Source organism: Chiloscyllium plagiosum, unplaced genomic scaffold, assembly GCF_037043375.1.
Source record: "Chiloscyllium plagiosum isolate Xiang-an unplaced genomic scaffold, Cpla_swu_hap1 HiC_scaffold_10, whole genome shotgun sequence".
Taxonomy (NCBI): domain Eukaryota; kingdom Metazoa; phylum Chordata; class Chondrichthyes; order Orectolobiformes; family Hemiscylliidae; genus Chiloscyllium; species Chiloscyllium plagiosum.
In genome coordinates this window covers 61,858,421-61,879,709 of record NW_028270148.1, presented here as the reverse complement: position 1 = coordinate 61,879,709, position 21,289 = coordinate 61,858,421, and the positions used below count along the sequence as shown (strand labels likewise).

At 41.5% G+C, this 21,289-nt stretch overlaps 2 protein-coding genes across 5 annotated transcripts in view; one reads left to right on the top strand and one right to left on the bottom strand.

Annotated features, from left to right (window-relative positions):
- Positions 1 to 10,390, top strand: part of LOC122552875 (clathrin heavy chain linker domain-containing protein 1-like) — a 58,597-nt gene extending 48,207 nt beyond the window's left edge. For all 4 annotated transcript variants that reach the window (XM_043695977.2, XM_043695980.2, XM_043695979.2 and 1 more), the window contains 3 exons: positions 3,954 to 4,156; positions 6,264 to 6,443; positions 9,775 to 10,390. In XM_043695977.2, the coding sequence (XP_043551912.2) occupies positions 3,954 to 4,156; positions 6,264 to 6,443; positions 9,775 to 9,983 (592 nt within the window). In that variant the 3' untranslated portion in view covers positions 9,984 to 10,390. The remainder of the gene's footprint in view (positions 1 to 3,953; positions 4,157 to 6,263; positions 6,444 to 9,774) is intronic.
- The window catches only part of LOC148148967 (uncharacterized), a 166,692-nt gene that overhangs the window by 14,454 nt on the left and 130,949 nt on the right, over positions 1 to 21,289 (bottom strand). The window lies entirely within an intron of this gene.

The following is a 21,289-nucleotide window of genomic DNA, read 5'->3' as shown; positions in this document are numbered from 1 at the left end:
CCCCTTAGGTCCCTTTTAAATTTTTCCCCCTTACCTTAAACCTATGCCCTCTAGCTTTGGACTCCCACATCCCTGGGAAAAAAACCTTGTCTATTTACTATATACATGCCCCTCATGATTGTATACACCTCTACAAGGTCCACATTACAGTTCCTGAAGATGACTCCCCACTGCCTTCTCAAAGGAATGGGTAAAAAATGTTGTCCTTGCCAACAAGGTTCACATCAACTGAATGAATGATAGTTAAACTATTTGGTTCAGAAGGTCCAAGTTCAGGTTTTACCTCTCCAAAGCTGTGTGAGAACATAACCAAAAAGGTTGATTTAAAAAAGATGTTAGCATTTTAAATTACTGAATAAAAGGTATATCTATACTGCGAACTGACAGTAATTTAAAATGAGGTTGCTGAGGCAGGAGATACTTCATCCCATTAGTCTAGCCTAAATAATGACCCTAAAAATGAAGGGCGTGTATATTAACTATCTGTGCTAACTATTCTGTGGTAGGATTGAGAATGCAGTGGGTCAAATCTGTGGCACTGATTAGCAGAATCTAGCTTCCTACATTCAGCCTACTTTCGTTTGAGTTTGGTGATAGCATACAGATTATTTATGTTAACAAGAGTCCTTGCCACAACATGTTCTAAAGGCATACACAATTCCTGATAAACTGAACAATTATATGAAACAGTTCCTTTCTAATCAGACTTCCTCTGTTCAAATAATTGAATTCCTTAGGACTTTGGATCTTTCAAACAAAAATTTACTATTTCTTAGGATTTTTAAGATTATTTGGAACTACTGTTTACATAACTGTAGCAGATAATTTGTTTATTGGTGTCCATAAATATTCTTCTTGGTTTATCACAGAAGTGAGATACTCCAGGACAAGAGCTTAAGAGATGTAATGCACTCAATGTAATTGTCAGGATAATATTAATATTCATTTTTCATGTCGTGAAGCAGAGACTGTATTGCTTAGACTTCACAAGGGAGGTGGGGGAAGGGTGTCCTGTATTATAGCACTTCTAAGACTGCAAACATTATTGTTATCTCTTGTGCCTTGCATAATTTAGCATTTTAAAGAAACTAACAATAAAACATTGATGTATTCAGGGAGGCAAAAGATAAAACAGAGTTGAGCCAACTTTATTCTGCCACCCTTTCCTATTCCACTGTTCTTGGATATATTCACGGTATACCCAGACACTTGTGTTTAAGTTGGCCACTAGGGAGTAGTAAAGTAACTGAAACTCTGGTACTGGTATTGAAAAGGAAATGTATAATGTCTAGGACAGCACAATACCTTGTGAGAAATTCAGTAATACCAGGGAAGTGAGGTCTGGTCAACAGCATCTCAGGGCCTGATTCACCTCTTCCTCCGCTACATTGATGACTGCATTGGCGCCACCTCGTGCTCCCGCGAGGAGGTTGAGCAATTCATCAACTTTACCAACACATTCCACCCTGACCTTAAATTTACCTGGACCATCTCTGACACCTCCCTCCCCTTCCTGGACCTCTCCATCTCCATTAACGACGACCGACTTGACACTGACATTTTTTACAAACCCACCGATTCCCACAGCTACCTGGATTACACCTCTTCCCACCCTACCTCTTGCAAAAATGCCATTCCATATTCCCAATTCCTCCGCCTCCGCCGTATCTGCTCCCAGGAGGACCAGTTCCACCATAGAACACACCAGATGGCCTCCTTCTTTAGAGACCGCAATTTCCCTTCCCACGTGGTTAAAGATGCCCTCCAACGCATCTCGTCCACATCCCGCACCTCCGCCCTCAGACCCCACCCCTCCAACCGTAACAAGGACAGAACGCCCCTGGTGCTCACCTTCCACCCTACCAACCTTCGCATACACCAAATCATCCGCCTACATTTCCGCCACCTCCAAAAAGACTCCACCACCAGGGATATATTTCCCTCCCCACCCCTTTCCGCCTTCCGCAAAGACCGTTCCCTCCGTGACTACCTGGTCAGGTCCACGCCCCCCTACAACCCACCCTCCCATCCTGGCACCTTCTCCTGCCACCGCAGGAACTGTAAAACCTGTGCCCACATCTCCTCCCTCACCTCTATCCAAGGCACTAAAGGAGCCTTCCACATCCATCAAAGTTTTACCTGCACATCCACTAATATCATTTATTGTATCCATTGTTCCCGATGCTGTCTCCTCTACATTGGGGAGACTGGGCGCCTCCTAGCAGAGCGCTTTAGGGAACATCTCTGGGACACCCACACCAATCAACCACAACGCCCCGTGGTCCAACATTTCAACTCCCCCTCCCACTCTGCCGAGGACATGGAGGTCCTGGGCCTCCTTCACCGCCGCTCCCTCACCACCCGACGCCTGGAGGAAGAACGCCTCATCTTCCACCTCAGAACACATCAACCCCAGGGCATCAATGTGGACTTCAACAGTTTCCTCATTTCCCCTTCCCCCACCTCACCCTAGTTCCAAACTTTCAGCTCAGCACTGTCCCCATGACTTGTCTGGACTTGTCCTACCTGCCTATCTCCTTTTCCACCTATCCAATCCACCCTCTCCTCCCTGACCTATCACCTTTATCCCTTCCCCCACTCGCCTATTGTACTCTATGCTACTTTCTCCCCAACCCCACCCCCCTCTAGCTTATCTCTCCACGCTTCAGGCTCTCTGCCTTTATTCCTGATGAAGGGTTTTTGCCCGAAACGTCGATTTCGCTGCTCCTTGGATGCTGCCTGAACTGCTGTGCTCTTCCAGCACCACTAATCCAGAATCAAATAATGTGCTGCAGACCCCAACTTAACAGCCAGGAGCAGGGACAGGTGCTACTCCTAGCCTGGGCTTCTGAACCAAGAAAGTCAAGGAAGTAATGTGGGAATCTAATGGAAAGAAATGGGGTCAGACAATCTGATAGCTTGTTATTTCAACAGACTAGTCCAGAGCTAGAGGGCATAGGTTTAGGGTGAGAGGAGAAAAATTTAAAAGGGACCTTGCAGTGGTTGGTGTGTGTATGGAATGAGCTGCCAGAGGAAATGGTGTAGGCTGATGCAATTACAACATTTAAAAAATATCTGGATGGTTATATGAATACGATGAGTTTCGAGGGATATGGGCCAAGTTCTGGCTAATGAGACTAGATTAGTTTAGGATGTCTGGTAAGCGTGGACGAGTTGGATTGAAGGGTCTGTTTCCATGCTGTATATCTCTATTATTCTATGAGATAGTAGAAATTAAGGTCTCCATTTTACTGCTGCCTTTATCCGATTGCCTAATACAATGAAGTAAGGAGGTAGGATAAATTTCATTCCAGCTATCTCTATCGTACACCTGCCCAGTTTTCATTTTTGTTCACTTCAACGGGGTGTGTAACAGGCAGCCAATTCAGTGCTCCATATTTTTGTTCTAATATTGTTGTTTTGGAGCTAAAGATTTCCCTTGCATCAATCAAGGTTTTCTGGAGAAAATATTGTAATGTTGTGATAAATCATGCAGTATAATAATAATGCAGTTTGAAGTTCTGGGTGCTATTCATCATTAAATATCCTTGTTATCTGATAGCTTGGCTGTGTATTCAGCATATTGGAGCTATTCATGTCTTGCAACTTCACTGCTGATGAGCTCTGGTTAACTTGTCTACACAATTTTCAAAAATATGCTAAAGTAAACAGAAATTAAGGGGGTGATACTCAGTTTTTGATGAGAGTTAATGCAAAATGAACGAAAGCAGACTGGCTCCCACAGCAAATTTTCTTTTCTGTTGGAGTCAGGCAGGTTGTACAGTCAGCTCCTGATCTGCTTATACGTACATGCTGTTGAAATTGAATTTCACCTCCTAAAATCCAATAATTGATAGCTCATTTTAAATGTAACAAATAGAATATATTTTGTTGTTTTATTGAAAATCCTTTTGATTTTTGATAAAATGTTTTCTTCCTCTTGTCATCTCTAGAGTAACGTGTTCTGAAGAATTGGGAGACTTGATTTACAATTATGGAGATACTGAACTGCGGAATATGGACACATGCATGGTCCTGGCTCAGATTGTCTACAATAAATGTGATGTGCACAAGAAAGCTGCTCTCTGCTTGTGCAGGTGCAGGCAGATTTCTGGAGCAATGGAATATATTCGTGACTCTAAAAAGTTCAGCTTGGGTAAGAGCTTGAGAAGGGATTAGGCTATATTTTAGTCAATGTAATTAATATTGGAATGGGAATTTAAATTGAAAGTTCCAGCTGAGTCATTAATTGTTACAGAACCGCTTCTCTCTATTACTTAGCTTGAAGTGGAAATGTAGTCTATTGAAAACACTAATAGTCATAAATTTTAATATGTAAATTTTTGAATTTAATTGGTCTCAAATTGGTGTTTGATGTTTTAAAACTTTTGCAGAGATTTAAGGGCTTATTTTTTGCATTGTCTGGGTATACCTGCCAGAACTGCATCACAGCAAGTATCAGAATGGTGAGAAGGTGGTAGAGTAAATATGACAATAGAGGAGGCATTGTGACACTAGCAATCAGGTGGTGTGGGTACATGTATTCAACTCCCACTATGGCATTGGCAGAATGAAAATTTAATTAATAAATCTGGAATTAAAAGCTATTGTCAGTAATGGCATTCTTATAAAAACGCAACTGCACCACGATTTAATGTTGGGGAAGGAAATCTACCCTGTTTACCTGATCTGCCTATTTGTGACATCAGACCTACAGCATTGTGCATTCTTAAATACCCATAAATGGCCTAGCAAGCTAAACTGCTGTAAAAATATCAATAAGGAATGATATTGGATAGATCTCCCGACCTCAATGTAAGTGCTGAAAATGACAAAGGAACATCTGGTATTTTCAACTCTATCAAGTCCTCCTAACTAATATTGGGGCTTGAGTTGTACCTCAGCCTAATTAAGCATCAGGGAGTATGTGAGGACTGCAGATGCTGGGGATCTAAGTCGAAGTGTGGCACTGGAAAAGCATAGCAAGTCAGGCAGCATCCGAGAAGCAGGAGAATCGACGTTTCGGGCATAAGCCCTTCATCCTCCTGATTAAGCATCAGCCTCACATTGATATACTCATGGAATCAGACCTTATAGATTGTATCCTAAATACCATCATCATCCCTGGACATGTCACGTCCCAGTGGCAGATAGGATAGCTTAGTAATACCAATCCTCAATGTCATTGTTGCTAAACCGGATCTGTGACAGGTTGGGAGGGAACCAGCGTGAGGGAGAAGCCTACTTGACCTTGTCCTCACCATACCACATATATGGCAGATACATTTATCCAGGAAAGTATCGGTACAGCGACAACCACAAATTTCCTGTGGAGATGAAGTCCCATCTCACATTGAGGATACCATCCGTTGTGCTATGTGACACTATCACTGTACTAAATGGTGTAGATTTCATATAAATCTGACAAATTGGCCATCCATGAACCATCATAATCAGCAGAATTATATTCAACCAACCTGTAACTTCAGAGCTTGGCATAGCCCCCATTCAGCCATTACCATCAAGCCTGGGGATCAACCCTGGTCAATGAAGAATTTAGGGAAGCATGCCAGAATCACCAGTAGGCAAACATTAAAATGAGGATATTGATCCAATTTGCATTCAATGTTCTTTCTAGTCTGAGATACTGGGTCCTTTTCACATGATTCAATATGTCTTATAGCAACATTTATGTGAAAGTTTGAATTTACTCAAGCAGTGAGTAAACCCTTCAGGTAGACGATGCAAGTGAACAATCCACCTATAGCAATTATCCATAGACTTTCCTACTCCAAAAAGGAATTTAAATAGTCTGTATAAATGGATAGATTCATATCAATAAATTCATATAGTTTTTCTGCTCAAATTCCTCAGGAGTAAAGCTGACCTCCTTGTCTGATTTTGTGTTGAGAAAAGTGATCCCGAACTAAACTATTAGAGGAAAAGAAGTTTATAGCAGACAGAGGCAATCCTTCTCTTGTGCCAATTTGACAGTAGAGCAAATCAAAACTAACCCTGCTGTTCTCTACACATTCAAATTTCTTCTTTTCAAAAGTTTTGTGTAGTTTTTTTTCCATAAAAGTTGCAAAGTCTGTTGAAACTGTTTCCTGTTGCAAAATATTTAGAAGTTGAAGTTTATCTTGAGCAGTGGTACAAAATGGTATTCTCTTTTTGATGCATTCTGGTACATGTTGGTTGATGTGTTGTCAGTCTGTCTTGCATTGACCTTTTCTAATTTCTTGTTTTAATTATTTTCCTGTAAGATGATTATTTATTTTTGATGAACAAGTGCCCAAACTCTGAGTTAATTCAGTGTCTCACTAATGAATGGAATGGAAACCCAGCAGTTCTCTCAACTGGGATTGCTGTATTGTGGCTGATTTCAAATGATCACGAGGAAACTGGATATCATCTTCTGAAAGAAATATATGATTCAGGTCAAGGTAAGCAGACAGCTAGAGTCATTTAACTCCATTAACAAATTAAAACATTCCAATGCACTATTTAAGAGTTCGAGAATGTTTGAATCATTCAAATTGGAGAATTCAGAGCCTTTCACTGCAGCTACGTAAATCGTTCCCAAGCAAGGTTAGACCATTAAATACCTAGTTTAAGTCCTAAGCAATAATTCAAATGTCCCCCCAACTTAATATACACATCAATAACAATACTTTCCCCAGAACCCTTATATTCCCAAGACCCTGACCTCACATCACCCGTCTATCCCTGGGACCCAATATCCCCTGCCACCTGCCACATCTGGCACCCATCCTGGCACCTATCCTTGGGATCTGTGACTCAAACAGCAAAACCATACACAAATAACCCCATCAGACCAGATTTCTCCCATCACCCTGAACTGTCCTAACCTGACACCACGTCCTCCAAGCACCGGAACCTCATATCTATCTCATGTAGTTATTCTTTCACAAAAACTAGATACTGGACCTTTAAGTCACAAATTATGACAACTGACTTTTTGAAAAAGAGTACGTTTTTTGCCATCCCCCAAAAGTCCTGTATTACAAAAATTATGTTAGAATAAAAGTACAGCTTCATATTTCTAAAGGAGCCCTGACTGGAATTTCTTGTCAGAAATGTAAAGGTCTTTCACTGTGTAACAGAGAAGGAATGGACTGTAATTGCCACACCTCAGAAAATCCAACCCATTAACTGTGTTTCTTTCCATGGTTGTGGCCTGATCTGTTAAGTTTTTCAAACCTTTTTTGTTCAGATTTCAGACTTCCGGTAAATGTAGTATTTTACTTTTGTATAAGTAATAGCAGAGTAATGGGTGAGCCAAACTTCTTGTGAATCAGAATACAGCAGCAGAGTTATGGATAAACCTAAGTTTGCTCAATTATAAGGTGGGAGACCAGTGAAGAAAACTGTTGGAATAGTTGAGTTTGAAGATGACAGAAGTTTGCATCAATATTTCAACAGCAACTGTGCTGATATGTTGTCAGAACTTAAACTATGTCACAACTTACTTGGGTAGCACAGTGGAAATCTAACCTTACTATTCCCTGATTCATCAAATTAAATATTTTAAAGTAAGTACACAAAAAAAAGTGTAAGAACTAGGAGCAGGAGTAGGCTATTCAGTACCTCGAGCTTGCTCTATCATTCAATACAATCATGGCTGATTTCATCTCAGCCTCATATTCACCTTCCTGCCCATTACCCAGAACCCTTCAACCCATTACTAATTTAAAAACCTGTCTTTCCTTCTTAAATTTATTTAATGTTCTGGCATCCACCACATTCTGGGATAGTGAATTCCACAGATTTACAATCCTTTGAGAGAAGTAATTTTTCCTCGTCTCTGTTTTAAATTTGCTATCCCTCATCCTAAAACTACGACCTCTCATTCTAGATTGCCCTACAAGAGAAACATTCTCTCAAAAAAGCAAAGAACCGTGGATGCTGGGGAAAAAGAAATTGCTGGAAAAACTCATTAAGTCTGGCAGCAGAATAAATGTTTCCGGTTCAGTGACCCTTCTTTAGAACAGAAGAAACATCCTCTCTACACTTATTTTGTCAAACCTCTTTAGAATCTTATATACCTCACTACATCTCCTCTCATTCTTCTAAACAGTTTTTACGATGCTTGCCTTGGGTGTAAGGTTATTTGCATTTCAAAACATATAGCTGTCTTTTCAAAACTGCTGCATTTGAGCCAAATTAGGGGTTTAAAACCATCCATTTCAGTCTACAATCTTAAAAAACACAAAACTAAAAAGACCCCATCCTTGCAGTTGAGAGTGAAACAGCATAATAAAGATGTTTCTCTAAATAAAGCATCTAAAACAATGTGTTTTGTAAAGTTATAATTACTTATTTATTCTCATACTACAAGTTACATTTGTAAAATCCAGATGCTGTTGTCATATTTTATATCTTTATCGATTTAGTGCGACACTTTCAGGGAATTTTGCATTCAAACAACTATGCTTGAAATTCTCAAGTTTACACTTACCCAAGGCCAGAAATCTTATCCTGATTGCCATGCATATTCCTCTAAAAAGCTCTGGTGCCTCTGGGGTCCATTAGTGGCAGCTCCATGCTGTACTGTAAGAGGATATCTAAGTGTCTAAGTGGGAAGTAGAAAATACATGTTTTCACTTCCACCCCAGATTGGATTCTCCTCAACTAGGAAAGGACAGGATTTTACAACTTTTGATATGTGTCCTTTACACATGTAGCAATGGATCTTTCCACAATGGCCCACAATCTCCCAAACTTTTAACAGCTTGTTTCAAATGAAGGAGAATATACCTTGTAGGGCATTGACAGCTCAAAGATCTGCTACCAAGACAAATTCCAGGAAAAGAATGCAAGGTAGTTTGAGGTTGGATTAATGCTGACTGGGGCATTGAATGTAAGGCTGGATGAAGGTACAGAATAGAATAGGATTAAGTCATGGAAATACTGGTAAATGGGTAAAGGATTTTGAATTCAATGTTTTGGGAAGAGAACGACAGAATGTCATAATAGCTTAAAGCGATGAATATGTGGCATTTATTTGAGGACAATATGTGGATAGTGAGGTTTTAAGCAATTTAGATTTTATGCATTGAGAATTTTGGAAAATATGAAGGATAGTGAAGAAGGTGTTTGGTATGCTTTCCTTGATTGGTCATTGAGTATAGGAGTTGGGAGGTCATGTTGGGGCTCTACAGGACATTGGTTAGGCCACTTCTGGAATATTGTATGCAAGTCTGGTCTCTCACAAGGATGTTGGAGTGTACGAACTATCGAGAGAGGCTGAATAGGCTGGGGCTGTTTTCCCTGGAGCGTCAGAGTCTGAAGGGTAACCTTATCGAGGTTGAAAGATCATGAGGGGCATGGATAGGGTAAATAGACAAAGTATTTTCCCTGGGGTGGGGGAGTCCAGAACTAGAGGGCATAGGTTTAAGGTGAGAGGGGAAAGATTTAAAAGGAATCTAAGGGCAACTTTTTCATGCAAAGGGCGTTGCATGTATGGAATGAGCTGCCAAAGGAAGTGGTGAAGGCTGGTACAATTATATTATTTAAAAGGCATCCAGATGGATATGTGAATAGGAAGGTTTAGAGGCATATGGGCCAAGAGCTGGCAAATGAGACTAGATTAGTTTAGGATCTCTTGTCAGCATGGACAAGACATCTATGACTCTATGACATCAGAGATCTTCTATGGATGAAAGTTCTGTTTACTGTACAATTTCAAGATCACAATAATAAGAACCAGATTTCTATTAATTTCTTCTTTATTGTAATAATTTACGTGTTTAGATGCCATGGAACGAACTATCCTTAATGACGTTAACTGTACATTGGAAGATTGGCAGGAGATTGCAGCTAAGTGCAGCACATACAACTGCAATGAGTTGGCAGACAGCATTTTTACTGTGCTGACATCACAAGAAGGCGGAACTGTGATAAGAATTACAACGGAATCTGATAATGATGGTGCAAAATTAATAGAACATATTTTTTTGTAGCTCAGATTCTTCAAATTTTACAGAGTTTGTTCTTCCTTAATACAATGTTTTTAAAGCATTTCAACTAAAATATAGCAATTTTACTGAAATTTTACAATACATTCTTAAATTCATGTAGTTTTACATATAGTGGTTTTACATATCACATCTTCGGGACATGCTCGTGTGCTTTTTGATAAATGGATTATTTTTGAAATGTTGTGTTGACAAACACTGCAGTCAAAGTATGCACTCCAAGAAGACTCCACAAACAGTAAATAAATGAGTGATTAGACAATCTGTTTCTTTTGTCATGGATAAAGTATGAATGTAGTCCAGAACATTGGGAGAAGTTCTCACTGTTTCAGTATGGCATGAGATTATTCACATCCACATGAATAAATAAAGGGGATTTTGGAATAATTTCTCTTCCAGAAGATTGCATTTATTTTTTTTAAAAAGAAAAAGGTTTTTCAGTTTTTTTACAAAATTACAAAATTAATACAAAATAGTGTTACCACTTTACAATATAACAGCATCAATATAAAATTAAGAAAACTAACTACTAATCTACAAACTACCAAAACACAAAATAAGATATAAGAAAGAAGACTCTATATATAAAGAAAGACCACAGTATAGTACATAAGTAACAACAAAAAAAGGTAAATAAATAAGCATTCAAAATAAAATTATATCAAATCATAACAATACCCATATATATATCGGACTCTTCCTTCCAGGGGCTCCCGAACCAACAAACATCATCCTCACGCCTAAACAAAGGCCCTAAACAGTATGGCCAATATATCTGCATCGGTGTAGTTCAAAAAGGGCCGCCATGTTCTATAAAGTAATTCCGTTTTTTGGTGCACCATATTCATAAGGAAGTCCAGGGGAATATGTTCTATAACTATCCTATGCTAATTCGAAAGTCCTGGGGGAACTTTCCGATACCCAACTTATTAAAATGTTTTTCCTCGCACAAAAGGAAAGGATAGTACATAGCTTCTTCCCGTATGCATGTAGAGAAGGAAGATTTGGAAAGCCCAAGAGGAGAGACGCCAGGTCCAACTCAATCTCCGTTCCCAAAATCTTTGCCAAGGCATTTGCTACATTGTCTACGAATGTTATGGCATGTCCACAAACAATTAGTGAGAGGACTAACTTCTGTTTTACACTTAGGACACACTGGGGACGCTCCTGCCTTGAACTTTGCAAGCCATTCTGGTGCTATATGAGCCCTATGAAGTATCTTCAATTGAATAGCTTGAGTCTATTACAGATAGAGATCTTTGCATTTTCCCAAACATCCTCCCTTATCTCTAAGGAGATTTCCATCTAATTCTTGAGTCCAGGTTTTATCTGACTGTTCCATGGCCTTCGATATCTTATTACCGAGCGAGTGATAGGAGTACTGACCGAGGGGGCACATTGGCCGAAGCACTCTCCTTTCCATATCTGATTTGTGCGGATTAGTCATCAATGTGGTCTTTTTTTGTACAAAGTCTCATACTTGAAAATATCGAAAAAAGTCCTTGCTCAGCAACCCAAACGTCTGACGCAACTTTTCAAAGGACATCATGGTCTCCCCATCAAACAGATCTCCCAAGCAGGAGATGCCTTTGGACTCCCAAATTCTAAATCCAGCATCTGTCAAGCCTAGCTGAAATCCCAATGTTCCCACTATAGGAAAAAAAGGGGAGGTGTTTTGTAAATTAACCACTTGAATTAAGCGGGGCATAGATATCAATGGATCAATGCCCTGTCGCATCATCTTCCAAGCTTTGATTATGTTTAGGACAATCGGGTTTTTACAATGATCCGCGATAGTTCTTATCTTCTCCATATATAATAGATTGATGAGGGAGCATTTTGCTTGAGAAGCCTCAATATCCAGGCAAATTGATTGCGGATCACAAGAGACCCAATCAACTACATACTAAGGGAACTTAGTTGGTACCTCCTAAAATCCGAAAAATCTAGATCTCCCCTTACTTGTGGAAGCTGCAAACTTATCTAATTTAATAAGGGGCTAGCTATGATTCCAAATAAAAGGGCCTAGCCAACCATAAAGCTTAGGCAGCTCCTGTCTCGGCAACATCAAAGGAAGCATTTTCATGGGATATAATAGGCGAGGTAGAATATTCATCTTGACCAAAGCTATTCTTCCTAACCAGGATATCGAGAGATTTTCCCAGCATTGGAGGTCCTGTCTTATTTTTTCTAGTAAATGCATATAATTAGCTTTATATAGCTGACCAAATACTGGGGTAATAAAAATACCTAAATAGAGAACACCTCCCAGTGACCACCGAAAGGGGAAGTAGGATTCATCCGCAAAATTGGATATGCTGGTAAGACCTCCTAGCGACATGGCCTCTGATTTCATAAAATTAATTTTGTAACCTGAGAACATACCAAGTAAATTAACCACTTGAATTAAGCGGGGCATAGATATCAATGGATCATTTAAGAAAAGAAGGGCGTCGTCCGCATAGTCTGATTTTATGCTTACTCAATCCTACCTCTGGAGCCGTTATATTGGGGTCAGTTCAGATAGCTTCCACCAGCGGTTCAATCACTAGTGTAAATAGTAGTGGCGAGAGGGGGCATCCTTGACGACAACCTCTGCCAACACTAAAACTATCCAATCTTATGCCATTGGTAATCACTGCTGCTTTTGGGTCGTTACATAATACTGCGACCCATTTGGTAAAAACCTCTCCAATGCCAAACCGTTACATAGTATAAAATATATATGGCCATTCCACCCAGTCGAATGCTTTCTCTGCATCTAGGGAGGCGACTAATCCCAGTATCGCTCTTTCCCTTTAATAGGAAAGGGTCCATATGCCAATGCCGGGATCCCATCTTGTCATCATTAGTCTTGACCTCCATATACATTGCTGCGTGGTCGGAAATAGCTATTTTCCCTACTTTACAAGACAATATCGAATTCAGAAAGGTCGAGGGGACAAAAAAAAAGTATCGATTCTGCTATGGCACTTGTGTGGGTTAGAGTAAAAATTAAAATCTCTACCCTCAGAGTGAAGACACCTCCACACATCTACCAGCCCCAACTCCCTATTCAGATCAGCCAACCGCCTAGATCTCAGAGATATACCCGCAAAGCTCCTAGGTATCCTGTTGACCTCGGGATCGATAATACAATTAAAATCTCCCCCCTTTAATTACATGGCGCACCCCCGAGGGCCATCAGCTTGGAAAGCGCATCTGTTACGAATTTAAATGGATATGCCAGGAGGCAATATATATTCAAAATCCCATACTCCTCTCCATATATTAGGGCTTTAAGTATTATACACTGTCCGGACTCATCCTTTTTCTGGCTTAACATTTGGAAGGGAAGATTCTTTCAGATAAGAATGGCCACTCCCATACTTCTTGAACTAAAAGGTGAAAAAAACACCTGATCAAATCCTCCGTACTACAGCTTCAAATGCTCCTTATCAAGTAGATGTGTCTCCTGTAAAAGGGCTACATCGACTCTCTCTTTTTTAAGACTTGATAGTATCTTTTTTCTTTTAATTGGCGAGTGGCTCCCTTTGACATTCCAGGTGCACCATTTAAACAAATGACTAGCCATGATCATTCAAGAAAGTCTGAGACCCCCCAGGAGGAAGAGCCCCATTCAAAAAGCAATGAGTAGGCACCATAAACAATTCACATAAATTTAAAAATACAACCTTTAAAACAATTAAATCAAGACTACTAAGAACTTCTGCTAAAAATAATAACATAAGAGATAGTTAAGAGGACACCTTCCCCTTTGTCCACAGGGGCACTCCGACCATCCAATAATCCCACCGTAACACTTCCAGCTAGAGCCATGCCCTCAGCCCAGACGTTACAAAGTAAGATAAACAAGTACCAATATCTTATAATACAGAAATTAGAAGTGGGCAACCAACCTGCACTCTCCCTATTATTACCTAGGCATTCTTAACAAAACAGCAACATAAAATAAAATATATAAAATTACAATCACAGCAAATATTAAAGGAAAACTCAAAAACATCCCCCAACAACCAGATAAACCAAGGAAGTTATAAATAAGAGTTAAGAGAAAAAAAACCCTCCCCAAGGAAGGATGGAAAAGAGAAAGGGGAAAGGAGGAGGGAAAAAAGGGGGTAAAATAAAGTAATTGTCCATATAATTCAGGTACTTAAGTCTTTCAAAAAAATTCTTTCACTTTTTCTGGCAATCTGAAGTTATACACAGACCCGCTGTGACTGAATCGCAGCGTTGCCGGGTATCTCATGGAATACTGAATATTTAAATCCCTCAGACGCTTCTTTACCTCGTCAAAAGCCTTCCTCTTGCATACCACAATTGAAGAAAAGTCTTGGAACAGCATTATTTTGAATCCCTTGTATATCATGGCTTGGGGATCCCTCCCCAAAATTCTGGAGGCCTCCAGCAACATTTGTTTTTCCCTGTAGTGCTGGAGTTGCACTAGGACTGGACAGGGTGCTGGGCTGATCCGGGCCTGCGCACAGCAACCCGGTGGGCCTGCTCAACCCGCACCCAGCCTAATTCAGACTCCAGCTTCGGCAGTTTTGGGAGCTATTGCTCCAAAACATCAACAAGCTGGCCTTCCTCCTCCCAATCGGGAAGGCCCAGCAACCGAATATACTTCTGAAGACCTCGATTTTCGAGGTCATCAATATGCCCTTCTAAGGCCCAGACTCGGCGTTCCAGAGCCCAGACCTGACCCACAGAAGATTCAGCAGAGGTCTCAGAGGCCGTGGCTCGTTGCTCTGCCCCCCCAACACGCTGCCGGAATTTCTCGATCTCTCAGTCATGCTTCTGCAGTATGACCGAGATCGAATCCCACCTGGACCAGGTCTCTTCAATCGATGCGTCAATCTTCTCTCAGTGCCTGACAAATTCCAAGATCAGGCTTGCCTCTGCGGATAAGTCCCCTGGGGTGGCCGTGGACGCATCTGTTGCCACGGGTGGAGGGGTCCCTGCCTGTTGCGAACTCCGTGATCCTTTACCTTTAGTCATTTTAGAATTACCAAACGGCTGCGAAAAAGCTACTTTTAGAAGTTTAAAAAGTAAGGGGAGGGTAGGTACCCCACTTTGTCCGAGTCCTGGGCAGTGGTCAGCAGACTCAGATCTACTGGTTTGCTGCCATCTTGAATCCCCCATAATGGCGTCTTTAACAGGTCTGCACTCAGGTCATGCTTCTGCGGTGGCCCAGTGTGTGGTAGAGAAGTCAATGGACCCTTTGATTGTGGCCCAAAGTGTGCCAAGTGCTAAATGGAGCAGTGTCTAGACACCCTGAGGCAACCACTTATAGATGTCACAAATTTACAAAAGTCATTTGTAGAACGGAACTGGATGCTTAATCGGATCGGGGGCATCCTGGTGTATGTCCCGGGCCTCAGTGTGGGTCCATGGTTTATCAAGCGGCGTGTCAGCGATCATTACCCTGGGCAACTAAGGTGTGAGAGGGCTATCAGGGTCCTTGGGGATGCCTCCATCAAAGTTAGAATGCTGGTTTCGCCAGTTGGAGCGGGTATTGTAGTGATGGTCAGAGGTAGAATCAGACACAACGTGTGGCCTTGCCGCAGCACCATCCTTGGTGCGGCGTTGGTCCTGAGGTGATGCAGAACCGCTGCCACCTGCAGTACCAATTTGACCGCTGTTCCGGGTGGCAACAAAGGCAGTAATCTCATCTATGAGAGGTTTGGGACAGGGAATTGAAACAGGAATTTTGGGGTACTGAGGAGGATAGGGCGGTGGTGCAGTGGGAAGGGGCTCGGAAGAGGGAAGGCTTTCAGTAGGCTGATGGTGATCTTTATTCTTAGGGGGCTGATGTCCTTAGTCTACTTCTTTAAATTTATCTAGACATTGGAGCATGTAATCTGTTCCAGGAGGGGTCTCTGTACCCACCTCAATATTAGTCCACCAATAATTAATTTTCTCCAATTTAAATGAACCTGCATAAGGCCAATTACCATGGGACCACCTATATAAATCAGAAGTGAAAAGGATAACATAACAGCTATCACCCGTCTCTTTCCAAACAATGCTGGCCGGTGACACCGGGGGTGGGGGTGGAGATAAATGGGTCTCCTACTTGACCCTTGCCTTTCAGATCTTTATCATGGCCCTTTTGTGTCCTTTTCGAAGGAATGCAGGGATGCGGGCAGCCCTTCTCGGCAGGACAAGGTAGACCTGTCCCCGAGGGCAGCCCATTGCCAGCAAGTTTTGAGTTCTGTGATCCCATTGACATGTGCATTAATGAAACAAGAACAAAGACAAACCAGAGAGCAAGCAACAAGTATAGGCACCCTGGTCAATCCCTCAAGGTCTACAGAAGCAAATAAGATTCTGACAGCATTCTTTCCAACCCCCCCTTCTTGCCGTAGCCTCGTTCCCCAACCTTATTGGCTCGGGGAGGATCACGCAGTCAGCCAAATGTGTAATTTAGAAACTGGAAAGGGTGAACATTCCAACTTTTGTCACGTCACAGGGTTCAGCCTGCAGCCTCAGCGGGAACACCCAACGCGTAAGAGATTCACACCAGACACTCCCAACTGAACACCACAGCCTAGGTAGTCATTACCAGTGTCTAGATTAGAGTGGTGCTGGAAAAGCACAGCAGGTCAGGCAGCATCCGAGGAGCAGGACAATCAACGTTTTGGGCAAAAGCCCTTCATCAGGAATATTCCTGATGAAGGGCTTTTGCCCAAAACGTTGATTTACCTGCTCCTTGGATGCTGCCTGACCTGCTGTGCTTTTCCAGCACCACTCTAATCTAGACTGTGGTTTCCAGCATCTGCAGTCCTTGTTTTTACCTAGTCGTTACCAGTCTCCACCCCGACATTAGGGCCCTGGCGGTCATGTGGGGGATTTCCCCTCTTAGCTTCAGCTCAGGCTAGGTGCTATACACTTTTACCTCCTTGTCTGACAGGGCTTGACTCAAGTGGCAAACACGCACTCGCACACAATGACACCAATGTGATGTTACCAAATCAGTTTCGGTGAGAACCCTGTAAATAAGGGGAACTGCCAACTACATCAATTGTTGAAGAAATATCTTTTGAATAAATCTCATATGCAGACCTTGAGTTTTGACAAGTTTATTTCATGATATATCACGGGGAGACAGACAGGGACCAAGACGAATGAATGGTCCTGAAGCACTCCAACAAGTTACAGAGTTCCACAGATCTTTATAGTCTTACAATTAGCTGACCACTAACTATAGGATAATAGACAGGCATGGGGCAACTTGTGTAACTTTAGCCCTGGTCACGTAGCATTTTGTTTTGCAAAGGTTAGTAGCTGATAAGCAGAAGTTAACAATACGGTTAGACAATGGCCTCATACAGAGAGAAGAATTTATTTATCACTATGCAGGCTCAGCTAAAATGGTTTCTTCAGGACAGACAATGAATATGTGACAAAATGGCTTTCACAATTTACAAACGTGAAATCATGCCTGCCATCTTCTTGAGTTTTTCGAGGGTATAACTAGTAGAGTTGATAATAGGTAGCTAGCTGATGTGGTTTACTTGACTTTCAGAAGGTTTTTGATAAGGTCCTACATAAGAGATTAGCATGTAAAATTAAAACATAGAGGATTGAGGGTAGTGCACTGACATGGATAGAGAATTGGTTGGCAGACAGGAAACAAAGAGTAGGAATGAATGTGCCCTTTTCCAAGTGGCTGCCAGTGACTAGTGGGGTACCACAAGGATCAGTGCTTGGACCCCAGCTATTCACAATATATAATGATGATTTAGTAGAGGGAACAAATATAGTATCTTCATATTTTCAGATGACTCAAAGCTGGGTGGGAGGGTGAGCTGTGAGGATGATGTAGAGATGTTTCAGTGTGATTTGCTCATATGTTGACCTTCATTACAAGAGGATTCAAACACATGAGCAGAGATGTCTTGTTGTGATTACACAGGGCCTTGGTGAGACCACACCTGGAGTATTGTGTGCAGTTTTGGTCTCTTTATCTGAAGAAGGATGTTCTGGCTCTGGAGGAGTACAACAAATGTTTACAAGACTGGCAGGACTGACATATGAAGAGAGATTGCATCATGGAGGACTATATTATTGGAGTTCAGAAGAATGAGGGGTATCTCATAGAAACCTATAACATTCTAACAGAAAGGGACAGAGCAAACCCAGGAAGGATGTTTCTGAGGAATCCAGAACCAGAGATCACAGTCTAAAGATATGAGATAGGCCATTTAGACTAAAGGGATCAAAGTGTATGGGGACAAAGAAGCAACAGAGTATTAAGTTGGATGGTGAGTTATGATCATATTGAAGATGGTGCAAGCTCAGAGAGCTAAATGGCATACTCCAGCTTCTATTTTCTATGTTTTTGTATAAGGGGTAAGGGGGTAGGGAGCCAGGTGGGTAGGGATTGCTAAGGTAAGTTGATAGTCAGCTCCAGCAGGTGGGGTCGAGCTGGAAGGGTTGTCAGCTCTTACATGACCATTTGAACTTTATAGCAAATATGGTGTTAGATTCAGAGGACTAATGGGGGGAGTAGGAGGGTGTTTCTGCAGCTGAGTGGGGGATTGGATTGGGATCAACAAGGCCATGTTGTGGGAATGATACAGAAAAATTCATGTGGGGATTTATTTCCATATCTTTTACAGTTTTTTTTAAATTGAGCTCATAGGAAATAATTTTATTTCTTAAATGGCATTTATTTTATTTTACTCTTTATCATATGTATTAGATATTTTAGGCATTTGAATTGAACTGAATGACTGATTGTTACTTGCATTTAACAAATAAATAGTGAAACGTACAATATGTTGTCATGCCCTGGGACTATTTTGAGTTACAGAAGATATTAAGATATAACTAGAATATGACTAAAAATAGAGTTTCTACTCCCTTCTTGTGCTCTATTCAACATGAAGGATGTGGTAAGGTCACCACAGCAAGCTCCAGGCCCACCAACACCCCTCATCACATTCCATTCCAGGAGTCCCTCTCCAGGGCCACCATTGCCACTACTGCACTCTAGGAACACCACACTGTGACTACTACGCTGCCACTGATGCAACGTCTGCTCCCTTCAATCTGCCAGGAGTACCAATTCAGGCCTGCTGCCCTGCTGTCACCACCATCTTGAAACCTGGTGCTGCCAACACCACCTCGAGTTCTGTACTGGTGGACCCACCAACGTCGAAGTCGCCATGCTCTGACACTATCTCTCACCACTGAGCCCACACTTGCTGTCTTTGCAAGCTCTCTAAGGACTCCGCGGTGGGCTTAGTCTCCCCAAGAGTCAACTCCTATTGCTGCAACCACACGTTGTCAGGAGGCAAGGCCCACTCTTATCCTGCCGAAGGTGCCAAAAAGGCTTTTAAGAAGCAAAAGAAAGAAAGCAAAAGAAAAAGCAAAAATAAAAAAAAACAAGGAAGAAGATGGAACTGGATGAACCCTGCCCAGGAGGCAGGAGCACTGCTACTCTGCTACTATCTTGGAAACAAATTTTTGTTTACAACTATTAGTGAATTGTAAATGTTAAGCACAGAAGCATGCCATTTGGGACAATTATTTCTGATCCATTGGTCCCTTCATAGTAACTGCTATCTGTTCTAGTTTTATTTTCATCCTCATTCTTTGTGTTTTAATATTCTTCTTCAAATGTTTGTCTAACCTCCTTTTAAAGAATGTGGTCAGTGGAATTTTAAACTCATCTGGGATAATGTTTCCTATATTCTATTAATCCATTGCATAAAATCATTCCTTGTAACTTTGTTTGTACATTCAGCACTAATATTAAATTATTACCTTTGCCACATACTTCTAGTCTTCAACCATAATTTTTCATGAATCTACAGTCTACCTTTTCCATACTTCTATTTCTTCACATTGTTTGATATTATACTTTTAATGAAGTGTAATAATGGAGATTCAGTGGATTTCCTTAAAATAAATGCAGTGTGACTGCTGCTTAGGAAGTGCCAACTGGTCTATTTGATTCTGGGCTAATAATAACAAGAAGCCATTTGTGTTGATTCATCAAGCATGTAGTACTTGAATCCATGTGGGGAATTTTAACTTGGAGGAATATATCAATCAGACATTCCAATTGCCAGAGAGCTGGTGGAGCAGCCGATCAGTTGTGTATCAGGACCAGGCAGCTGATTCCTTCAGAGTTGCCTGGAAAATCAAAATTTTCAAAGTCCATGCATCTGAATTTCTCCAGAAGTGTCCATTAAAGTTGGTGAGTTCAGAGCATACCAACACAATGAAGCTTAATAGGGAAAATTAGAGGACTAAAAATCTACTATAGCTCCCAGGTAACTATTAAACTGAACCTCAATTTACCTCTAACACTCCTCAAAGATACAACCCGACCCCTGACATACTTTAAAGCAACTTGCCGGACCAGGCCTGGCCTGGTTGTACATGAACTGATCCAACCCTGCTGAACTCGGATCAACCTGACCTGAGTCAGGTTAGAGTGGTGCTAGAAAAGCACAGCAGGTCAGGCAAAATCTGAGGAGCAAGAAAATCGACGTTTTGGGCAAAAGCTTGACTCTGATCTCTAGCATCTGCAGTCCTCACTTTTGACCTGACCTGACCCTGCTGAAACTGGCTGGACACAACCTACATGACCCAGCCCAACTGGACCCTGCTGGACCTAGCCCAACTTGACCATGCCAGTCCTGGCACAACCAGAACAAAAAAACAAATGAGTGCAGATGCTGGAAATCCAAGACGAAGACAGAAACCGCTAGAGAAATTCAGCAGCATATATGGAGAGAAAGTAGATTTAACATTTCATGTCCAGTGATCCTTCTTCCAGAACTGATTGTAGCTAGAAAAAGGTTGGTCTATATGCTGGGGATGGGGGTCTGGTGGTAGGAGTAAACAATAGGTGGAAATGAAGCCCAGAGAGAAAGAACAGCAGTTGGGAAGACAAAGGAATGGGTAAAATTCAGCCTGAGAAAATCAATACGACAAGATACACCAACTTGTTGCTATATTTCAGGAGTTAGATGTCCAAAAGAAAAAGAGAAAAAGTAAGTGCATAAGTGACTGGATCAGAGAGAGCCATCGAACCATGCTTGCCAGCTACTTGAGTTTTTTGAGGATATAACTAGTGGAGTTAATAAGGGGGAGTTAGTTTAGATTTTAGATTAGATTCCCCACAGTATGGAAACAGGCCCTTCGGCCCAACACGTCCACACTGACCCTCTGAAGAGTAACCCACCCCCACCCATTTCCTGACCCTGTATTTACCCCTAACTAATGCACCCAACACTTTGGGCAATTTAGCATGGCCAATTCACCTGGCCTGC